The 17,682-nt window shown below is 48.4% G+C and overlaps 1 protein-coding gene across 1 annotated transcript in view; it reads left to right on the top strand.

Moving 5' to 3' along the window:
• The window catches only part of LOC149371804 (retinol dehydrogenase 5-like), a 33,360-nt gene extending 15,678 nt beyond the window's left edge, over positions 1-17,682 (top strand). Inside the window, exons 3-6 of the mRNA XM_089566089.1 lie at positions 3,934-4,143; positions 5,641-5,823; positions 11,083-11,215; positions 15,353-17,682. Of these exons, the coding sequence (XP_089422215.1) occupies positions 3,934-4,143; positions 5,641-5,823; positions 11,083-11,215; positions 15,353-15,725 (899 nt within the window). The 3' untranslated portion in view covers positions 15,726-17,682. The remainder of the gene's footprint in view (positions 1-3,933; positions 4,144-5,640; positions 5,824-11,082; positions 11,216-15,352) is intronic.

The raw sequence follows: 17,682 nt of genomic DNA, 5'->3' as shown, positions 1-17,682 counted from the left end.
CGAAGTGTGTTGTGGTCCTTTGTCTCCTCCTTCATATCTGGGACAATGCGACGCAAGTGTACACGTTGACGCGCTTCATTAACCGTCAGTTCAGTCGTGCAACGCCACCTATTGTTTGCATGGCGGGAAGAAAAACTATAAGTTCACTTGACACTCTTATCTTAAAACACGTGCGCACGCCACGGCGTAAGGTGAAAATATTAGTTCAATTTCATCAAACTGCTGCCCCAGCTTGGTCATGGCTATTCCTAATCACAGCCTGTCCCAATTCCGATCGGGCACCCTGCTCCGTTAGCATAAAGCGAGCACTAATTGGCTGTGCAGGACAACAAACGGATATCCCAACCACCCAATTATTTCCGCGTCTCTTTCGGATGAGTAACCTCGCCTCATCCTGCACTTTGCTCATTAAGTGAATTGTTCAGCCACTGTTATTTTCTTTCTGTGTTTCGTCCGTTAAGCCTCTTTGGGCATTACTAATTGCATTCAGCCGTAGCAAGAAAGGCGCGTGCCCAGCCAAGTCTCCTAGTATGATGCTCATTAGAGCTGTTTCAGCAACCTTAAAAGCATTGAAAGAGAGACTTTATTCAGTAAGCAGCCTAATTTGCAATTTAAGAAGCAGCAAGTTGCTTCTACCGGCCTTCTATAAATTTCTGCCTGCCTTGAGAATTTATCGTTCCTTTTTAGTGACTGCACTAATTCGACATATTCTGCGGTGGCTTACATCCATTAATGCGCTAGGAGCTCCGAATATGTATCTTGATCTGTAAAATGAAAAAAAAAAAAAAAACAACTAAGAACATTTTATACATAAAGTTGCTTAACGAAATTTGTGACAGGATATTCGCGCATATTTTCTATTCATGCTGCCTTTGTTAGTTTTCCAGGCTGCGTCGCTGTCAAAGCCGCCTAAGCGAGTGAGAAAGATAACAAATTTTCCAACCTCATGCGTGTCCCAGTCGCATGGGCGTCTTCGGCACGTTTGCTATAATTGCTGATGGCAGTGTACGCAATCTGCCACGAAAATGTGAGGCTGGCTGGGGACACATTGTGGGCTTGTAGCTACTGAGGCTGAACGATCTAGTTTCGCCGAGGTTCAGTGCGTGGGCAAGCGCTGAGGGGAGGTTTGGTTTGGTTTATGGGGTTTAACGTCCCAAAGCGACTGAGGCTATGAGAGACGCCGTAGTGAAGGGCTACGGAAATTTCGACCACCTGGGGTTCTCTAACGTGCACTGACATCGCACAGTACACGGACGACTAGAATTTCGTCTCCATAGAAATTCGACCGCCGCGGCCGGGATCGAATGCGCGTCATTTGGGTCAGCAGCCGAGCACCATAACCACTGAGCCATCACGGTGGGCATTGAGGGGAGGTGATTGAGCTGTGACCCGTGCGGCGCGCATGGGGGAATTCCGACTCAGTGAGGAGACGAGCGCATACCATCAGAACTGCTCAGAACTGCTCTGGAATACTGGCGGTTGGGCTGCCTTAGCGGTTTCAGTGAGCGAGGGCTTGTAGTTACAGCTTTGTCGTTAATCTTTTAACCCTACGAGCCCAGGACATCCTGTTCCTTGAAATAAAACTCTCACTCGGCTTTAGGTAGCTGAGGCTGTAATCAATTTCAGTCACTGATGAGTCCACAAAGACAGAATAAATACAAATAAGTCGCAGTGCGTCTCGTGTGCGTCCCCGGCACGATTTTGAGCGGTGATCAAATGAAACAGTTGTCGCTGGCCTTGGCGACTGCAGTAACACCTAGAAGGAATGACTATTTTGCGCTTTAGCTCACGTCTGGAACTTATCGCGCGAAAAAAAGAAGAGACGATGATTTTTGCGTAAGACTTGCCTTTGTTGACTGACTCTATGATGCAAGAGCGACAATTGCAGTGCTTTGTTTCATTTTTTTTTTGCAATTTGCTTGCTCTTTTCTTCCCTTGCACAATCTTGTGACAACAATGTCACGTCAAGTATGGCAGGATACAGCTAGTAATTGGAGTATTCAATTGAATTACTCCCTAAGTTTAAATTTCACTATCGCTGGTTGTGGCTTTCTTGCTCGACAATCAACTCTGCAGTACATTGTCGAGTTACATGCGTAAGTGGCCGCTGCGGTGGCTCAGTGGTTACGGCGCTCGGCTGCTGACCCGAAAGACGCGGGTTTGATCCCGGCCGCGGCGGTCGAATTTCGATGGAGGCGAAATTCTAGAGGCTCGCGTACTGTGCGATGTCAGTGCGCGTTAAAGAACCCGAGGTGGTCTAAATTTCCGGAGCCCTGCACTACGGCGTCCCTCATAGCCTGAGCTGCTTTGGGGCGTTAAACCCCCATAAACATGTGTAAGTGAGGACAACTCGGCTTGTAAAAGTTTGCTGGCTTTTCCCCGCCAAATCTGACCGCGGTGCACTGTTTGCTTCAAAAGTTTCCAGGACACTGCGTTCACCGAAGATGCGTAACCGGGTCGTATGATCAGGCCCCTGTGGCATGCATGCCATCAGTGTTCTACAAAGTGACAAATGCCCCGGATAGAACCACGTGAAAGGGACCGTCATTCGCATTACTTGGCCGTAATTTGGACGGTCCTTCAAACCCTCAGGAGATATACTAGAGCTTTGCCATGTGATCCTGCAATAGACCGACTGCCGCCGAGGTGGCCCTTGAATTTCCGACGCACAGAGCACACGCTGATGGTTAACGCATTCTCCACACGGCGCAGCGTGCATGCATATCATTATATTAATGCACTGTCTGCCATATTTTAGGGTTTACAAAACACCGCACAAACGAAGACAAGGAACACATGTGGACAAGGCTCGTGGTACTTGGGATCCTCGATTGTTCCTTTGGTCTGTTGTATAGCTGCCTCAAGCTGTTCATCCAGAGAATCTCATTCGTATTCGTGTGTGTTGTCAGACCTTTGAGTGACTGGCTGTTACTTTCGCGGTAAAAGCCGGCTCTTTTTTGAAGCTGTGTTCAAGCAGTCAGTCATGATATAGGAGATATCTCGCAACAAATTTCGGACGTAAGTATTTTACACAAACTATTGCAGTGTCCTGGCTAGGATTCTTGAAGTGGAAAGTTATTACTGACCTCGAAGGTGCCTGGCTGCACACGTGACTGGAGATTCTTTGGACGAATTAACCCCCTGAGACAGCTACGGCAGATCGAGTAAACCGTGCAAGCAGTCTAGGATCGCAAGTAAAGCAAGCCCTCTCAGTATGTTTTGCTTGTCTTCGTCTGCGTGGTGCCTCGAAAATCCTAGAAATCATTTCATCAGAATCTTCAACTTCTTCCAGTTACTTTATCTTCAGTCTGCCTCATCATCTTATTCCGTTGGGTCGTCATCTTCTAGTGTGTTGTAGTTCGAGAGCCAATGTAGCCATATTCCTCGATCCTGCGGTCAAGCTCTTCACCATTCGCGTAAATATGTACGCAAATATTCGATGCTGTATAGATGCTATAGCATGGCATTCCTGGGGTTCGAAGAGGATGCTTTCGCTTCGTGTAGTTTATTAAAAATTTGTCCAAAAATGGCTGTCTTGCCTTCGGGGCAAAGCACTTGAAATTTAGCTGGGCCAAACGGTTAAACCTGTCTAAATCAACAATTTGGCATGAATATTAGAAAAAAATTTATGTGACGGCGGATTTCTGTGATAATGACGAGCAGAAAGTCATGCGCTTGTGAACGAGGTGCCACAAGCGAGCCCTTCCTCTCTGGAACAATAGCAAACTCTCGACGAGAAACTCGCAAGTGCGGCGCGCTAACGGGTGTGATGTTCGCTATAGCTCAACACCCGCCGGTCTGGGCAGCGTAAGTTTGGGATCAAGAAACAAACACAGAACTGACAGTATGAAAATTTTTATGTCACCACCCCTCAAGAGCTTCCTTCCCTCACGCGTCATAGCCCCGGGGTGCCTCTCTTGCGCTGCGCCGCAGGCTGTGACCGCGGCTTTGGCAAGTTGCTTGCGCTGCGCCTGGATGACGAAGGGTACAAGGTGTTCGCCGGGTGCCTCTTCCCGGACCAGAGCCGTGCCGAGCTGGAGGCGGCCAGCAGGTCTGGCCTCCAAGTCGTGCCGCTGGACGTCACCGACGACAAGCAGGTCGCGGAGGCGGTGCTCCTGGTCGAGCGAGAGTTGGGACAGCACCGTGAGTCTTCGAACACGCCACGCCTCTGTATGCATCTGTGCACTTAGCAGGCCGCTCATCTCGTGAGCGCTGTGGACAAGCAGTCGAATAGCGACGCAAGGATTGTTTCCTGTCGCTTGTTTTGAGATTAAGCGTGGCGACGAGAAGGATAAGCGTGAGATGAGGCACAATTGGCAAGCACTGCCAGTTAACGAAAAGAAGCCTACGAATATCCCTCAAAAGAAAAGTTTCAACCTGCCAGTGCTCATCGTTAGGACAGAAACTTGAAGACTAACGAGAAGGCTCGGAATCAAGCTGAGGAAGGCGCAATGAGCTATGGAAAGGAAAATGATCAGGGTGAAGCAGAGAGATAGGAACACAACTGCTTTGTTTAATGGTTTAAGGAACAAAAGAGAGTTAATGACATCTTAGCTGAAATCAAGAGCAAAAGGGTGTGGGCGGGACATGTACCGTGGAGAACAGGTAACTGATGTTCTTTTAATGTAGCGGAGTGGACTCGGAGAGAAGGAAATCGTGGCAGGAGATGGCAGAAGACTAAGTGGAGAGATGAGATTAGGAGGTTCACAGGTACATAAGGTAACCGCCGCTGGTGGATGACCTAACTGGGGATTAGCGAGAGAGGCACTTGTCTTGCAGTGCGCTTAAGCTGGCTAACAGTACTAATGATGATGATGACGAGGAGGAAATCCGCTGATGCCATCCAGCTCGCGCGAATGAATCAACGGAGATGCGCACTATTCTACACTAACCAACAGTTCGCTAACTATAATGCCTGGTATTTTTTAGCTATGCACAGCTGAGCGATAGATTAGCCTTTCAAGTGTACTCTCAATTTGAAGGTGTTTGCACTGCTCCTAACTGTTTCTGTCGGCGCATTCATAAGGGTTTTTACGTCACATGTTTTCATGTTCACAGAGGATTGACACGTGAAATCACAATGTCTTCAGAAATCTCACTCAAAGCCTATTGTCATTTTTCTGCTCATGTACTAAATAAACAGGTATGGTCAAATGTTTAGGGGAATCTGTCTGTTCATACCTGTTTAGGGAAACAGGTATGAAGCTATATAATGTATAGTACTGCCATGGGCATGCGGAGAATTTTTTTGCAATAGACCAGAGAGTAGAGTTTTACTGTAATCTATGCGCTGTTTTCAAAGGTACCCTTAGAATGCTCTGTTTTTCACACAATAATGCGCTCTTCATAGACTGTTGGGTAAACGGCTTCCAGCGGGACGCACGCGTACTACTACCTTAAATTCAAATGCGAAGACAAATGAAACGAGTACAGTGACATGTGAAAATGTTAGATTAAGGAAACCGAAGATTAGCGCAGTTGATTTTCGCTTCAAAGGCATCAATACGTCTTTGTAGGTGTTGATAGTACTCAACATCAACATTTCCTCTTAAACAGCTGTAGTTTTTTTCTTTCCACGTTTCATCTGACGCTGGCGCTGACGGTGTACATGTCTCTCCGTGCGTGTGCACTTGAATGCAGAGCTGTGGGGCGTGGTGTGCAATGCGGGCGTGAACATCTTCACCGAGTTCGAGTGGACGAGCCAGCGGGAGGTCGGGTGGATGTTCGACGTCAACGTGCACGGCACAGTGCGCGTCACCCGGGCCTTCCTGCCCATGCTGCGCCGCTCGAGGGGAAGACTCGTTTTCGTGGCCAGCTACGCAGGTCGGTGTATTACGTGCGCGTTGCGATACATTAAGTGGTTAGAATTGATCGATCTACTTCCACAGAGAAAAATGAGAGCAAGACTGCGGAAATTCACTTTGTGACACATATGCTCTTATGCCTCAAACAAAAGAATTACTAAAATTAAATCTTCAAAGCGTTACATACACCCCCCCGCCCCCCCTTTTTTTTTTTAATTCAGAAGACAATACATAGAGGTTTGAAATTTTTGTCAGTACTCCAAAAAACCAAAAGCTTTCGAGAAGTAAAGAGAAGGGTTCGCCTCACTCCTTGGAGATAAAGCTTCACACGCGCCTTAGGTGACCCATTTAGACTGCAGAAAAGCGAACCTTGTGGCCTGGAGCCTTTGGTGAAGACATTACACTACTTATGCGGTTTGCCTGCAAGATAAGCTCTCAGAGATACGCAGATGTACTACAAATATGTAAAAAATCACCATATTTGAGGTCCGTGAAGAAAGATAAGAAGAAAATCACCCACCAAAAATAATGAATGCGCAAGCGTAGAAACTTTGACGCTGACACTTGGCAAGTGTAAGGGATTACAGTGTAGCTGCTTTATTCGAGCGTGAGCACAGTGAACCTTTAGTTGTTGTTCAATGACAAATCTCATTACGTCAGCATGGCTTGCTGCTGCAGTTTTCACGGGGGCACGGGAGAAGGAAGGATGAGTGATGCGCTCTTCGGTTGAAATCGAAAAAATAAAATCACGACTACGGAGCAAAGAAGTAGAAATGATTGCTACGCCACTTTCGCCACGTTGGGAGCTCCGCAGAGAAATTTCACATGCACTCAGGTCGATAGTGTCAGTCACGTCTGATATGCCAACCCGCGCGCACGTAATTGCCTTGCTTGTCCGTAGTTCCGTAGCTTGCCATTGGTCTATAGGTGCTGTGTGATACGGTAACCTCACCGCGCCCACTCTGCTTCCACGAGAGTGCTGGTCAGAAAAGGGTCCGTAGTAAAATGGCAGTTTGGGCGAGTTGGTTATGCATCTTGTAATAAAACAGCGCATGGACACATGACAAGAATGGACAAGAACATCAGCGCCGTGTGTGTCTTCTCTCCGTTCCTGTCCTGTGTCCATACGCTGTTTTATTACAAGAAAAGGGTCACTTGAAGTGGTGACGTCACAAAGCGCAGGTTATGGAAGGACACCGATGGCGAATCCACGTACTCCGCTACACCTCCCTCATATAGTTACACGGTAGAGAAGGGAAGTAAGCGGAAACACCATGCCAAGCTTGCTACTTCGAAAGACCGCACCGTATACGCCGGATTCACATATGGGTGCGTTTTCGGAGAGGTTCAGTAGGACGCTTGGACGACCTGTGAACTTGCTGATGTGTCCACTTTTCATGGCCTACGCATCAAGACCTTCTTACGAAATTAAGTTACACCTAATGAGTTGCCCAGGGGCACACAAGAAGAGAAAACTCAGACTTTTCCCCTTTTTTACAATGGGCAGATATGACAGCGATAATTTTACAGCGCATCACCCAGCTATCGCTGTGGGATCTGCTCAGGCTAATGAAGCAGAGATGATTGAACAATTACGCTAATCACTAGTGAATGCATAACTTCTTCCGTTAGTGCGAAAGCGACCTCTAGCTGGAAACTAGTCTGCCCATTGTAAGCATTCGAGTCTCCCACTATCTCCGGACGCCTAGCGCCAGCTAGGCGATATCACGAGAGAACCACGGCCACCTGGACCGGCGCGCGCGCGTGATCAGAGTGGCCGTGTGAAAACGGAGACGGGACTGCAGAGAGGGCGGCAGAGAAAGAAAGGAAGGAGGAGAGCGACGCCGACCGTCATGTGATTGAGATCATGTATCCGAGAAATGCCTTGAATAAACGTGTTCAGTTGTAACGGGTGTGATCGATCAAGGCGACCAGCGACTGACACCATACTGGTGATGAAGTCTCCTTACGATTCGTGGGCGCGCACTGAACGGTCACCACACCGCTGTTAACGTCTTTTATCATCGCACTGCGCTGAGGTGTAATCTGAACCCATGAATCTGCCGTAAGAACTAAAGCACTGCGCGTGCTCAGGTCGGCCCGAAAGCCCGGGCCCTGCCAGGCCGTCGTAAAGAGCGGTGTTTCGCCAGGCTTGGGCCGGCGGTACCGGGCCAGGCCCGGGCCCTTACACAGAGGGCATGCGTCCGGATTTTGATTTATTATTGCTGGCTTGGGTGTTTTAGCAGCGACATGGGTGAAGCAGGGCCATTGTGCGTGCTCGGAAAGAAATATTACTCGTCGCTTATTTACCTATTTTAATGCATAGCACTGGAGTTGTCGTCACACCAAAAGCCCGTCGAAATTCGCTGATTGGTCAAGAAAAGTTATGACCTTATTACGTCATTACAACCTGCCAGCAGGGCTATGAACAGACTAGTTTGTAGACAGCAAGAATAACAAATATACTTTATTTATTTATTAATGCCATAGCATTTGCGTTCTTTAATTCAGTGGCCTCTCTGAAGCACCTGGTATTGGTTTAGGCCACTTCGGGTCTTTTAACACAGACACTAACACAAATTAGGTCCATGCAAATCAAAGCGTCAACACCGGTCCACTTTTTCACAATGGTATTTGAATTTTAATTATTTCGGAAGGCGAATGAGTCCGCCTTGACTACATTGAGTTGTTTCGGAAAGACGTCTAAAAAATGAGTCCTACACAAGCTGCATCACTATCAGAATCAAGCGAAAAACATGTATGATTCAGTCCCCTGAGTTGCGCTGTATTTTATTATAGCTGCAAAGTCCTTACTACCGACTTTTTTTACGACCATACATTCTGTTGGCAGAATGCTGTTTGGCCTTCGTGTGTAAGAACGAGCGCTTTTTAGAAGAGAACGTGCATGTAATGGCGCGGAAGGGTCTTCTCGGTGGTCGCGTGCAGCCCTTTGCTTTTCACTGCCAGGCAGAAAATCTAGGGAAACTCGGACGTTAAATGACCCGACAAGCCTCGTCAGCCGGCGAGTGGTTTCAAGCCGGAAGGCACAACTGGGCCGCCGGTACGCATTACTGTTCCAAGGCCACGCAGCCCGCCCCGCACTCCTCACTCCTGGTCACGCATGGTGAAAGGAGAAAAAACGTCCTCCTCCTAAGTGGGCTGTTGTGCCGAGGAAGTGCTACGAGTGCGTCATTTTCGCTCTGTTTACACACATTGTGTTTCGCGTGCGCCCCTTTAGGAATGAAGACGTGGCCACGTTCGGGGCTCCAGATTCTTAAAACAGAGAGCTGGGGTGGCTGGCAGTTGCATCCAGGCTCGGTTAACGGCAAATATTTTGAGGTTATGTTTTTGCGGCTGCTGGGCCACTTGTTTCTCTTTATAACACGGGGACTTAAGCGATGCACTGATACACTTTGCTGCTATGATAAAGCGTCTCCTTGAATTGGGAATTGTTTTTACTTTTAGAGCGATGACGTTCTTCCTGCGGGCTAACGGCCGATGGCTCAGAATGTCCTAATCGAAAACTCCTGCCTTCACCTGAGTGACAAGGAAGTTTGAGCATATGTACTATCGCGCAGCGCATTGGCTGCTGGCGGGGCAGTACACAGTAGTGGTGCACGGTAACATTTAACACTTTCCACATTGCTTCCCTAGTAGTCGTGAACCGCAAGGAAAAAATAACTACTGCGGAAGCATTGCTTCGGAGAATGTCCCGTAGGGTTCATTACGGCAGAAGCCAACTGTGGAACTTATATGCTTTCGCAATCATCAGAACACATTATGGCCGCTATCCCTCTGTACTTGCATATGCTTATATGTCGGGATTGTGATTGCCTGCCCATCGAATGTGCAAATACAGTGAAATAATTAGTGTATATAGTTCTCTCCAGTAATACATTTGTTGTTTTTATTTCTGTAGTAGCTTTTTGAAGAAAAAAAATGCGTTTTAAGAAAAGTTTCAACTGCGCTGAGCTATGGTTTGTCTCCTGATAAGCCCGCATGCGTTTCCGAAAGTGGTGAATTTTGAATTTATATTCTCTGAAGGTACACTTCTTCGAAAGACTATTGTATGGCGTACACCCCTGCACGCTTGCTACGACCACGCGAGCGATATTTATTGCCAGAAATTCGCATCAGAAACGGTGAGTATACCCGTCTTTATGAAGTTCCAAGTATTTTATTGAGCCTCCCGAAGACATGTTAGCCTTGCAGACGATTACAGCAGTGGAGTCATAATTGTTTTATTTGAGTCCAAAATAACGTTTTCTATTTCTTCTTTTTTTTTTGCAACAGTCCTAGTTTGTGTGTATCCATCACTTCACACCTTCTCGTTCCCTCTTTTGTGCCACTATCTGTCGGGCGCTGCCAGTCAAGCCAACCTCTGGGTTTGGTAGGCCGGAAGTTGTCTTTGACACAAATGATAATAAAAACTATTATTATTATTAATATTAAAGAAAAGAAAGAAAAAAGTAGATCAATACGACTTTCTCTTTCGGTTGTGCTAATTAAGGTAGGAAATTAGTTGCATAATCAATTTAGATAAAAGATATTTTCATAGAAATATAGATGATTTGGTAGAGAACTGCACGCGACATGCGGAGGTCATGGGCTCGGATCCTATCGGTGGCGTGGTTGTCTGTTTTCTATGCAGTTAACTTCCAGTCAAACGACTGCGCCACTAACATCTCCTCCTAGTTTACACTTTACTAAGAGAAGGTTACATTACTCGGTGTTTTATTTGGTTGCAGTGACTGTTGGCTTCCTTTGTGTGTAGTTGCAAGGAGCACCTCATTTCCTTCCTTGTCTGCTCAAAACTATTGTGCTCACGTAGTGAGGTGAAAATTGGTTTCGGTGTTGATGCATGCTTGGGGGGGGGGGGGGGGATGGAGAGAGACGGAGTATGGCACGTTGATGGTGCCCAGGACAGCTTTCAGTCGAAAAACACAACAAAACATTTTCTGTCGTCACAAAAATTTTTTATAAGCGAAAGCTCTACTCTTCGCACAACTCCCAAGGTCAAGTTTTGTGCGCGTTTCACCTTGACCCGGTGAAGCAGGACTGTGGCTAGTGACGTCATAGCACGTTACCCACTGTGGAGAGGCGCGCCGCAGCTGCGCTCTCTCGTAGCATAGCCGCTGTGGTACCACGTGACTAGGCGAGGGTATAACATCTCCTCGCCGGCGCTTGGTCGCTCAGTCCGTATACCTTGCCATTCGTTTTAGCCTACAATGAGCGGCCGACGAGTATTTGAAAGCCTTCCTCATCTGCTTCTCCGCAGGTCGTGTGGCCCCCGTGTGGATCGTGCCGTATGCCATGACCAAAGCAGCCGTGATCGCCCTCGCCGACGGACTCAGGCGGGAGCTCGCCCAGTGGGGCGTCGACGTGTCTACCGTTGAGCCCACCTACTACGTGTGAGCATACAACGCGGCATATAAATACTTGCTGTAGCGCTGCGTCTTTTCTTTCCTTTTTTCTCTTTCCTCTAATCTTCTAACTCTCCTCTAACAGCACGTGGCAGCGGTGGTGGCTTGGCTCGAGCCAGTAGGCAGGCCCGTGCAATTTCTTTTTCATCCTTCTCTCAGTCACAACAACAACAACAACAACCCCATATAGACTAACAGGACGCTGCTTGCGTGGTAGCTGAGTGGCGTTCTGCAACTGGGCACGAATTCTTAGCTTTGGTTACGGGTTCCAGCGGCCGCATTCAGACGTAGGCGAAATGCAAAAATTCTAGGGGAAACATAAGCTCCGCCTTAAGGCAATGACACGATAGCTTTAGTGAGTGAACGTATATATTGCCAAATTGGTCATTCCCGACTTTAGATTCATAGACCACTGGGAGTCCTCGTACCGGTACTGGCGCATTGGTGCGACGGTTAAGCGATGACCCTGCGATGGTGCTGCCACCGGGGAAGCATGTGCGAGACAGGTTGATGATCCTGGGCAACTTCTCGCGACTGATCAATATTTTAAATGCCACCTGCCACGGTGGTCTGCGCACAATCCGGTGAGCAGGTTGCGATGGCGCCACATGGTCACGGTGCCTAGGTTATTTATACGGGGGTTTTTCGCTCCGTCAACACCGAAGACGACGTCGCCAAATTTCCTGCACAATGGGAGCCTAGAAACGTGTCTTCCAATCTGTCCGCCTATACCATATTACTACTTCCTTTCCTCTATAAATGCTCCACTTTCCAGCAGTTCACCGCCTGTGTTTTGGCCACTGCCCCGTAGTGGGTATGTGCCTTTTATTTGAGGCCAACCAACCGACCGGCCGACCGACCAACCAAAACGTGTCTATCGCTTGTGTTTCACACTGGTAGCTGAATTAGGAAATTTCTCCGGGGTAGACGGTGTCACCGTCGGCTTTGTTGTCGTAATCAGATATTTTAATTTTTACCCGTTGGTGAAACTTTCAATTAATGAATAATAATTTATTGGGAGAAGTAGGGGTTCGAGCTGTTGCGGATGGGGCTCTTAGTCCTGGGCCCCAGTGACTTTTGCTGACTTCTTAACGCTGATGAGCAGCGCCTCTGGTCCTCCAGGGAGGCGCTGGCCAGCTTCACCTCCCTCTGCCCCAAGGCCGCATGAGGCGGCTTAAGGTGGTTGGGTTTATGTGGACACGTCCATGTGATATGGGTGAAAGTAGAGGTGTGGTCATACCAAGGACATGCATCTACGTGTAATGTTGGGTGAGGGTGTTGATGGTGGTGGAGATTGGGGTATGTGATGGTCTGAATTCACCGGAGAAGGTAGGAGTCTTTCGGGGAAAGGTGTTTGTGGGGCGGGGGATATAGCCTGTTGAGACGCAAGGTTTCTGGGTGTGTGGCGTAGTGGGTGTATCGGGGATAGAGTTCAGGGTGAGATGGACCCACTCGGTGTGCAAAATGCCGAGCAAGGCTATGATGCCTGATGCTGCCAGCCAGGCCACTTTGGCTGGGAACCCAGGTAACGACATGGTCTTGTTTATGCCCCAGGATGTGGAGCTTGCCTTCGGTTGCGACCGCTTGTGTAAGCTCGACAGGTGACCTGTGAGTCGGTGAAGAAGGTGAGAGATAGCGATCTTTTCAGCGGTAGGGTCTGGTTCCGGGAAGGAAGCGTCCAGGTATGGAGTATTGGTGCAGTTTACCGCTGCACCGGCGTGTGTATGTAGGCGGGCCTAGGTGGCAGTATGCACGTAGATGGCTGTATATGTCGTAGATGGCCTGATATATCGAAAGGTGGCCTGTCTTTCGGCCAAGTTCGTGGTGCATGTGGCGAGGGAAAGGGTAGAGGTGAAGATGCGTGCGGATGTCAGCAGAGAGTACGCGCGTGAGGGTAAGTGTCTGGGAGTCGTCAGTGTGGCGGAAAATGGCTCTCCCTGTTGAGGTAGTGGCAGACGACTGCGGTGGGAAGTGAGGCCTGCGTCGCGGAGTTATTCCAAAGCGCTGCGAACGCCCTGGGCAAGCAAGAGGGCCATGGGCGTGCACACTGGAAGGCCGAGAGCAGTCTTATAGAGGGTGCGGATTAAGACGCCAGCATGATTCAGGGTGGTGCACGTGGGTTGGCAATATGGGAGGCCATACTGCATGCTGCTAATGGCGAGGGTCTTGACTAAAAGAGTGGTTCCTCCCTCACGGAAGCCCTTCCGGTGCCCTGCTATGCGACGAATCATGCGCTGATTGTTAAGGATGGACGTACGAAGCGTTGTGATGGTGTGTCTGCGTTTGTCATTGCGCTGAATCCAGAGACCAAGGACTCGCAAAAGCGGGCGCTCTTTGATTGGACTTTCGGGAATTTGTAGGCAGATAGGGCCGGGTGGTTTGTACAGGTGTCAGTGAATCCAAAGAACTTCAGATTTCTTCGAGGCACATCGCATGCCCGCTTTGCGTGACAAAGGTCTTGACCGTGTCAAGGACATCTTACAGGGCTTCCTCTTTATACACGAGGGAGCAATGGGTATACCAGAGGGTGATATCGTCGCTATGCATAATGTAGCCGATGCCCTTGTGTGCAGTTAGCCGACTGGCAGGAGGGGCCATGACAGTATTGAATGTAAGGAGTGAGAGACAGCACCTAATGGGGCGTCCTTGTCAGGGGTGTCGAAAGGTGGGAATTGTGTGGAGCCGATGCCCATGTATCGAAATGAGGAACTCTTTCTGGAGCAAAATTCGAAGGTTAGCACACTGTCGCACCGTCTGCAGCGCTCAGGCGAACTGTTCAGCTGTGTTCAAATCGCAAATGTAGTGGAGAAACACAAGAACAAACAAACAAAAAAGGGGGCCACCAATTGCTGGCTGCCCGGCTCATAGGTGGCGGCACCATCTGTTAATGTTCGTGAAGTTGTTGCGGAGAACGGCCGAGGATCGAAGCTCGAAGATCAAAGAGAAAGGAGAGGGTAGCTTCTCCATTCCATGCAAAGGCCACAGTGTGTCCATCCAGCGATATCGAATTGCAGTAAATATAAAAGCCAGCATCCCCGGAAAGGTATTGAGAACAGTCTTATATTGAAAATGGCCAGATCTCTGTGCTGTATAGCCGCGAGGAAATTTACTTATTGTACAAGAATTCTCTCTGGGTGAATTGGCATTTGCTTGCAGTTGTGCAAATCCAGTGCTACCGACGCTACGCTGCGCGTATTCCACGAGCTATGCTCTCGTTATGCACGAGAGCCTGTCTAATTAGAAAAAAATAAAATAAAAGTAACTACCGCACCACTCAACTTGCGAAAGCGATTGAGGCCTACTCGAACCAGACGTCGTAGCTTCGCGCTTGGGTCGTTATTAGACTGAGTCATTTTTACGCGCATTTTCTTTCTGGGCCGGTCGAGTAGGGCGTAGGATTCCATGACGCTGAAATGAACGAGAGGAAATGGAAAAGAGCATAGTTCCGATGCTGCTGCGTGTGCTATAGATTATACTTGCTGCTTGTTTAAATATGCTGGCTCTAGTCTCCTGCAAGAAAATGTTTTATTGACCACCGATCCTTCAGTCGGCCAGTAACGGACTGCTATAAAGGCAGGAACGCAAATACACCGCCGGCTTTGCAGTGGATTGTTTGCACGCTTACAGAACATGCCGATGAAGACATTACGGTACAGGCAAAAACAGAATACAGCTCAGCAGGAAATAGTCCTAAAATATAAATCGCAACAGTAATAAATGATCCACGCTTTGTTTGTCTGTAATCATGGTGTCGTAAGAAAATATCGCAGATATAGGGAACGGGTATATGTGCTCAAGGGGAATCGAGTGATTGACGCCTTTATTGCGATTTAATTAACAGCGCCATTAAGAATAGTTAAGAGATAGAGAGCAGCGCCGATCAGAGAGTGAACACCACAGAGTTAATGCCCTGTACCGCAAATAACAGATAACACCCTAGCCGAGCGGACATCAAGGGAAAGTAACGGAGAGAGCAATAGACAGTCAGTAGGGGAGACGCAATTAAGAAATTCGTTCAAGTAGAATAGCTACGACTGGCGCAAGACAAAGCTATTCGAAGATCAGTAAGAAATGTTCGTCCTGCGATGATTTGATGACGATGACGCGTGCATATGTCCCACACAGGACGGAGATCAATCCACGCGCCGAGCAGGAGCTGCTGAAGCGGTTCGCCAGCGCCCCGGACCAGGTGCGCGCGGCGTACAGCGAGTCGTACGCGCGCGACCGCTGCCGGGGCATGGTGCGCTTCCTGTCCAGGGTGTCCCGGCGCGAGCTCTCGGAGGTGGTGGACGCCATGGTGCACGCGCTGACCAGAGCGCGGCCCCGGCGCTACTACCGCTGCGACGGCACGCCGGGCTGGCTCCTGGCGCTGCTGCTCTTCAACCTGCCCAGCATGTTCGCCGACGCCGCGGTCGCCATGACCTGGAAATCACGCTATGCGCCCGACGCCCGAGGCGTTCTGCGGAGGGTCTGCCGGCCCGATGACAAGGTCGCCTAGAACCTCCTCTCCCTGCCGAGTGTGCTCTCTAACCAGCTGTCACACTGTCCTTCATTCCTTTCTCTTTTACTTCACGAACGGTTGCCGTCGTTGCTGATCTCCATCGCTGAGCGCCTCGTCAAGAGCGAGGCTGATAAGTCAAGCAGCAGAGATCGAGGCCCAAGATTGAATGACGCGTTACAAGCCTGCTCTCGCTACGTTTGTTTGTCGGCAGCAACGCTCGCCGCAGGGCCTGAACGGGTCTGTTGAGAGAGGCTGTTACGGAGGAGAAATGAATCGCCGATCTGATAGTTGATATAGTTTGCCCGGCACGCCGATCTTCAGTTCGAGTGTGCCAGCAGTGGTTGTAACAAGGAAGCTTTAAGTTTAGTTTATTTTTCTCTAGTACATATCTTGGAAGCAGCTGTCAAGGTATCACACCTAACTGGACTTCCCGCCGACCATGAGCGACCTTCTCGCAAGAGTTGTTAGATTACTTTCAACTGACTGAATCGGTTATGTATCTGTGCGATTCTATCATCTCGGCTTAAAATCGAGATAAAATGTTCGTTTCATTACGCACGTGTGTTCCGTAATGTTACCAGTACACTCTAAGCGAGACTGAAGCGGCCCGTTCAAGAGATCAGATTAAGTAGTAGAATGCGACAGTAAACTGCGCTATACCACTGAATGAACAGTGTAGTTTGCGGCTTAAACGTCAACTAGAGAATCCTGATAGGATTTTTTGTTAGAATGAGTTTTACTAGGTTAATATGCATGCCTTATACTTTGTCGCACGGCAACCGCAAATGCCTTTGAGAATCCGCTGCTTATTTTCAAAGACGTAAGGAGAGCAGCTACACGAACAAATATAGCGCCTTTATCGCTAAGGGACTTGTACACGAAGGCGCCAGTCCGAGATATTTGGAGCCCCAAGGCGCGGTATTCGAGAACCTGCGATCGCAGTGCCGTTAAACGTCAAAAAGCAAACGCAAAGAAAAAACTATGCAGCCAACACTTTTTGGAAACATCTTATAAATATATGAAATGGTTGTCTGGTTTGTCTGGTTTGCCAGTAAAATTGTTGCAGCAACACCAGTTGTCCCTGGTGGCCAAGGCAATACACAAAATCTGCTGTGGCGGGTGACAGTAGCTGTTGCACTTCTTTTAAGGAAGCGATAAGAATAAAAAAAATGTCTGAGCTCAACCCACTTTATTTTTGGAACTCTCACTTCAGCCACCTCGGGCCCAGCAGCGGATGCTAAGCCTCAACGACTGTTCCACCTTTGTCCTGCACCGAGTAGCTGCGTCGCTGCTTCTTTAAGCTTTCGCTCCTTTGGTGGAAAGAGGTGCCTTTTTAGGAAAGGTCTTCGAGGATTGCCGTGTGACAGGGGTATTACATACCTCCAATGAGCCGTCCTATATCGTTGGGGGAAAAATGAGCCGTGTGTGTCCTTGCTTGTCCCTGTTCTGTTCCTGCGCTATTTTTGTTTGACTTGATCGATACGTAGTAAATGATTTCACTACACTCCACTAGGAGAGTCCGTTTACGCACTGCGCATTTTTCACTCTTTTTTTAGATAGGAATGCAGCAGATGCTAAAGAGGTTGTTGCGATACATTCTTGATTATTAGGGAGAACAAAAAAGAAGCTTAACCTCAGCGTTTCAGGCGCAAGCGCACGGATCAACTGATGTATATAGAACGTGTGTAAATAACATAACTCGGAGGTTGCGACTAACAAATGTCATGTCGCAAAACACACTTTCCTCGAGTCACAAGAAAGCTGTGATCATAGCATATTTATTTCAAAATATTGCACTTATAGCAAGTTTTTAATTCTTACGCCACTCTTCAAGGCACTTTTGTTTCTGGCGTCATCCAAAGAGGTACGATGTCAGCAGCACTGAAGTGCCAGTACCGTGCAATAATGTATTTGGTTGCTGTTTTGTAAAAATAAAACCAAGTTTAAACCAAAA

This window comes from Amblyomma mixtum, chromosome 1 (assembly GCF_055824585.1).
Source record: "Amblyomma mixtum isolate Tamu chromosome 1, ASM5582458v1, whole genome shotgun sequence".
Taxonomy (NCBI): domain Eukaryota; kingdom Metazoa; phylum Arthropoda; class Arachnida; order Ixodida; family Ixodidae; genus Amblyomma; species Amblyomma mixtum.
Note: the sequence above shows the minus strand (reverse complement) of the source record. Positions and strands in the feature narration are given on the sequence as shown.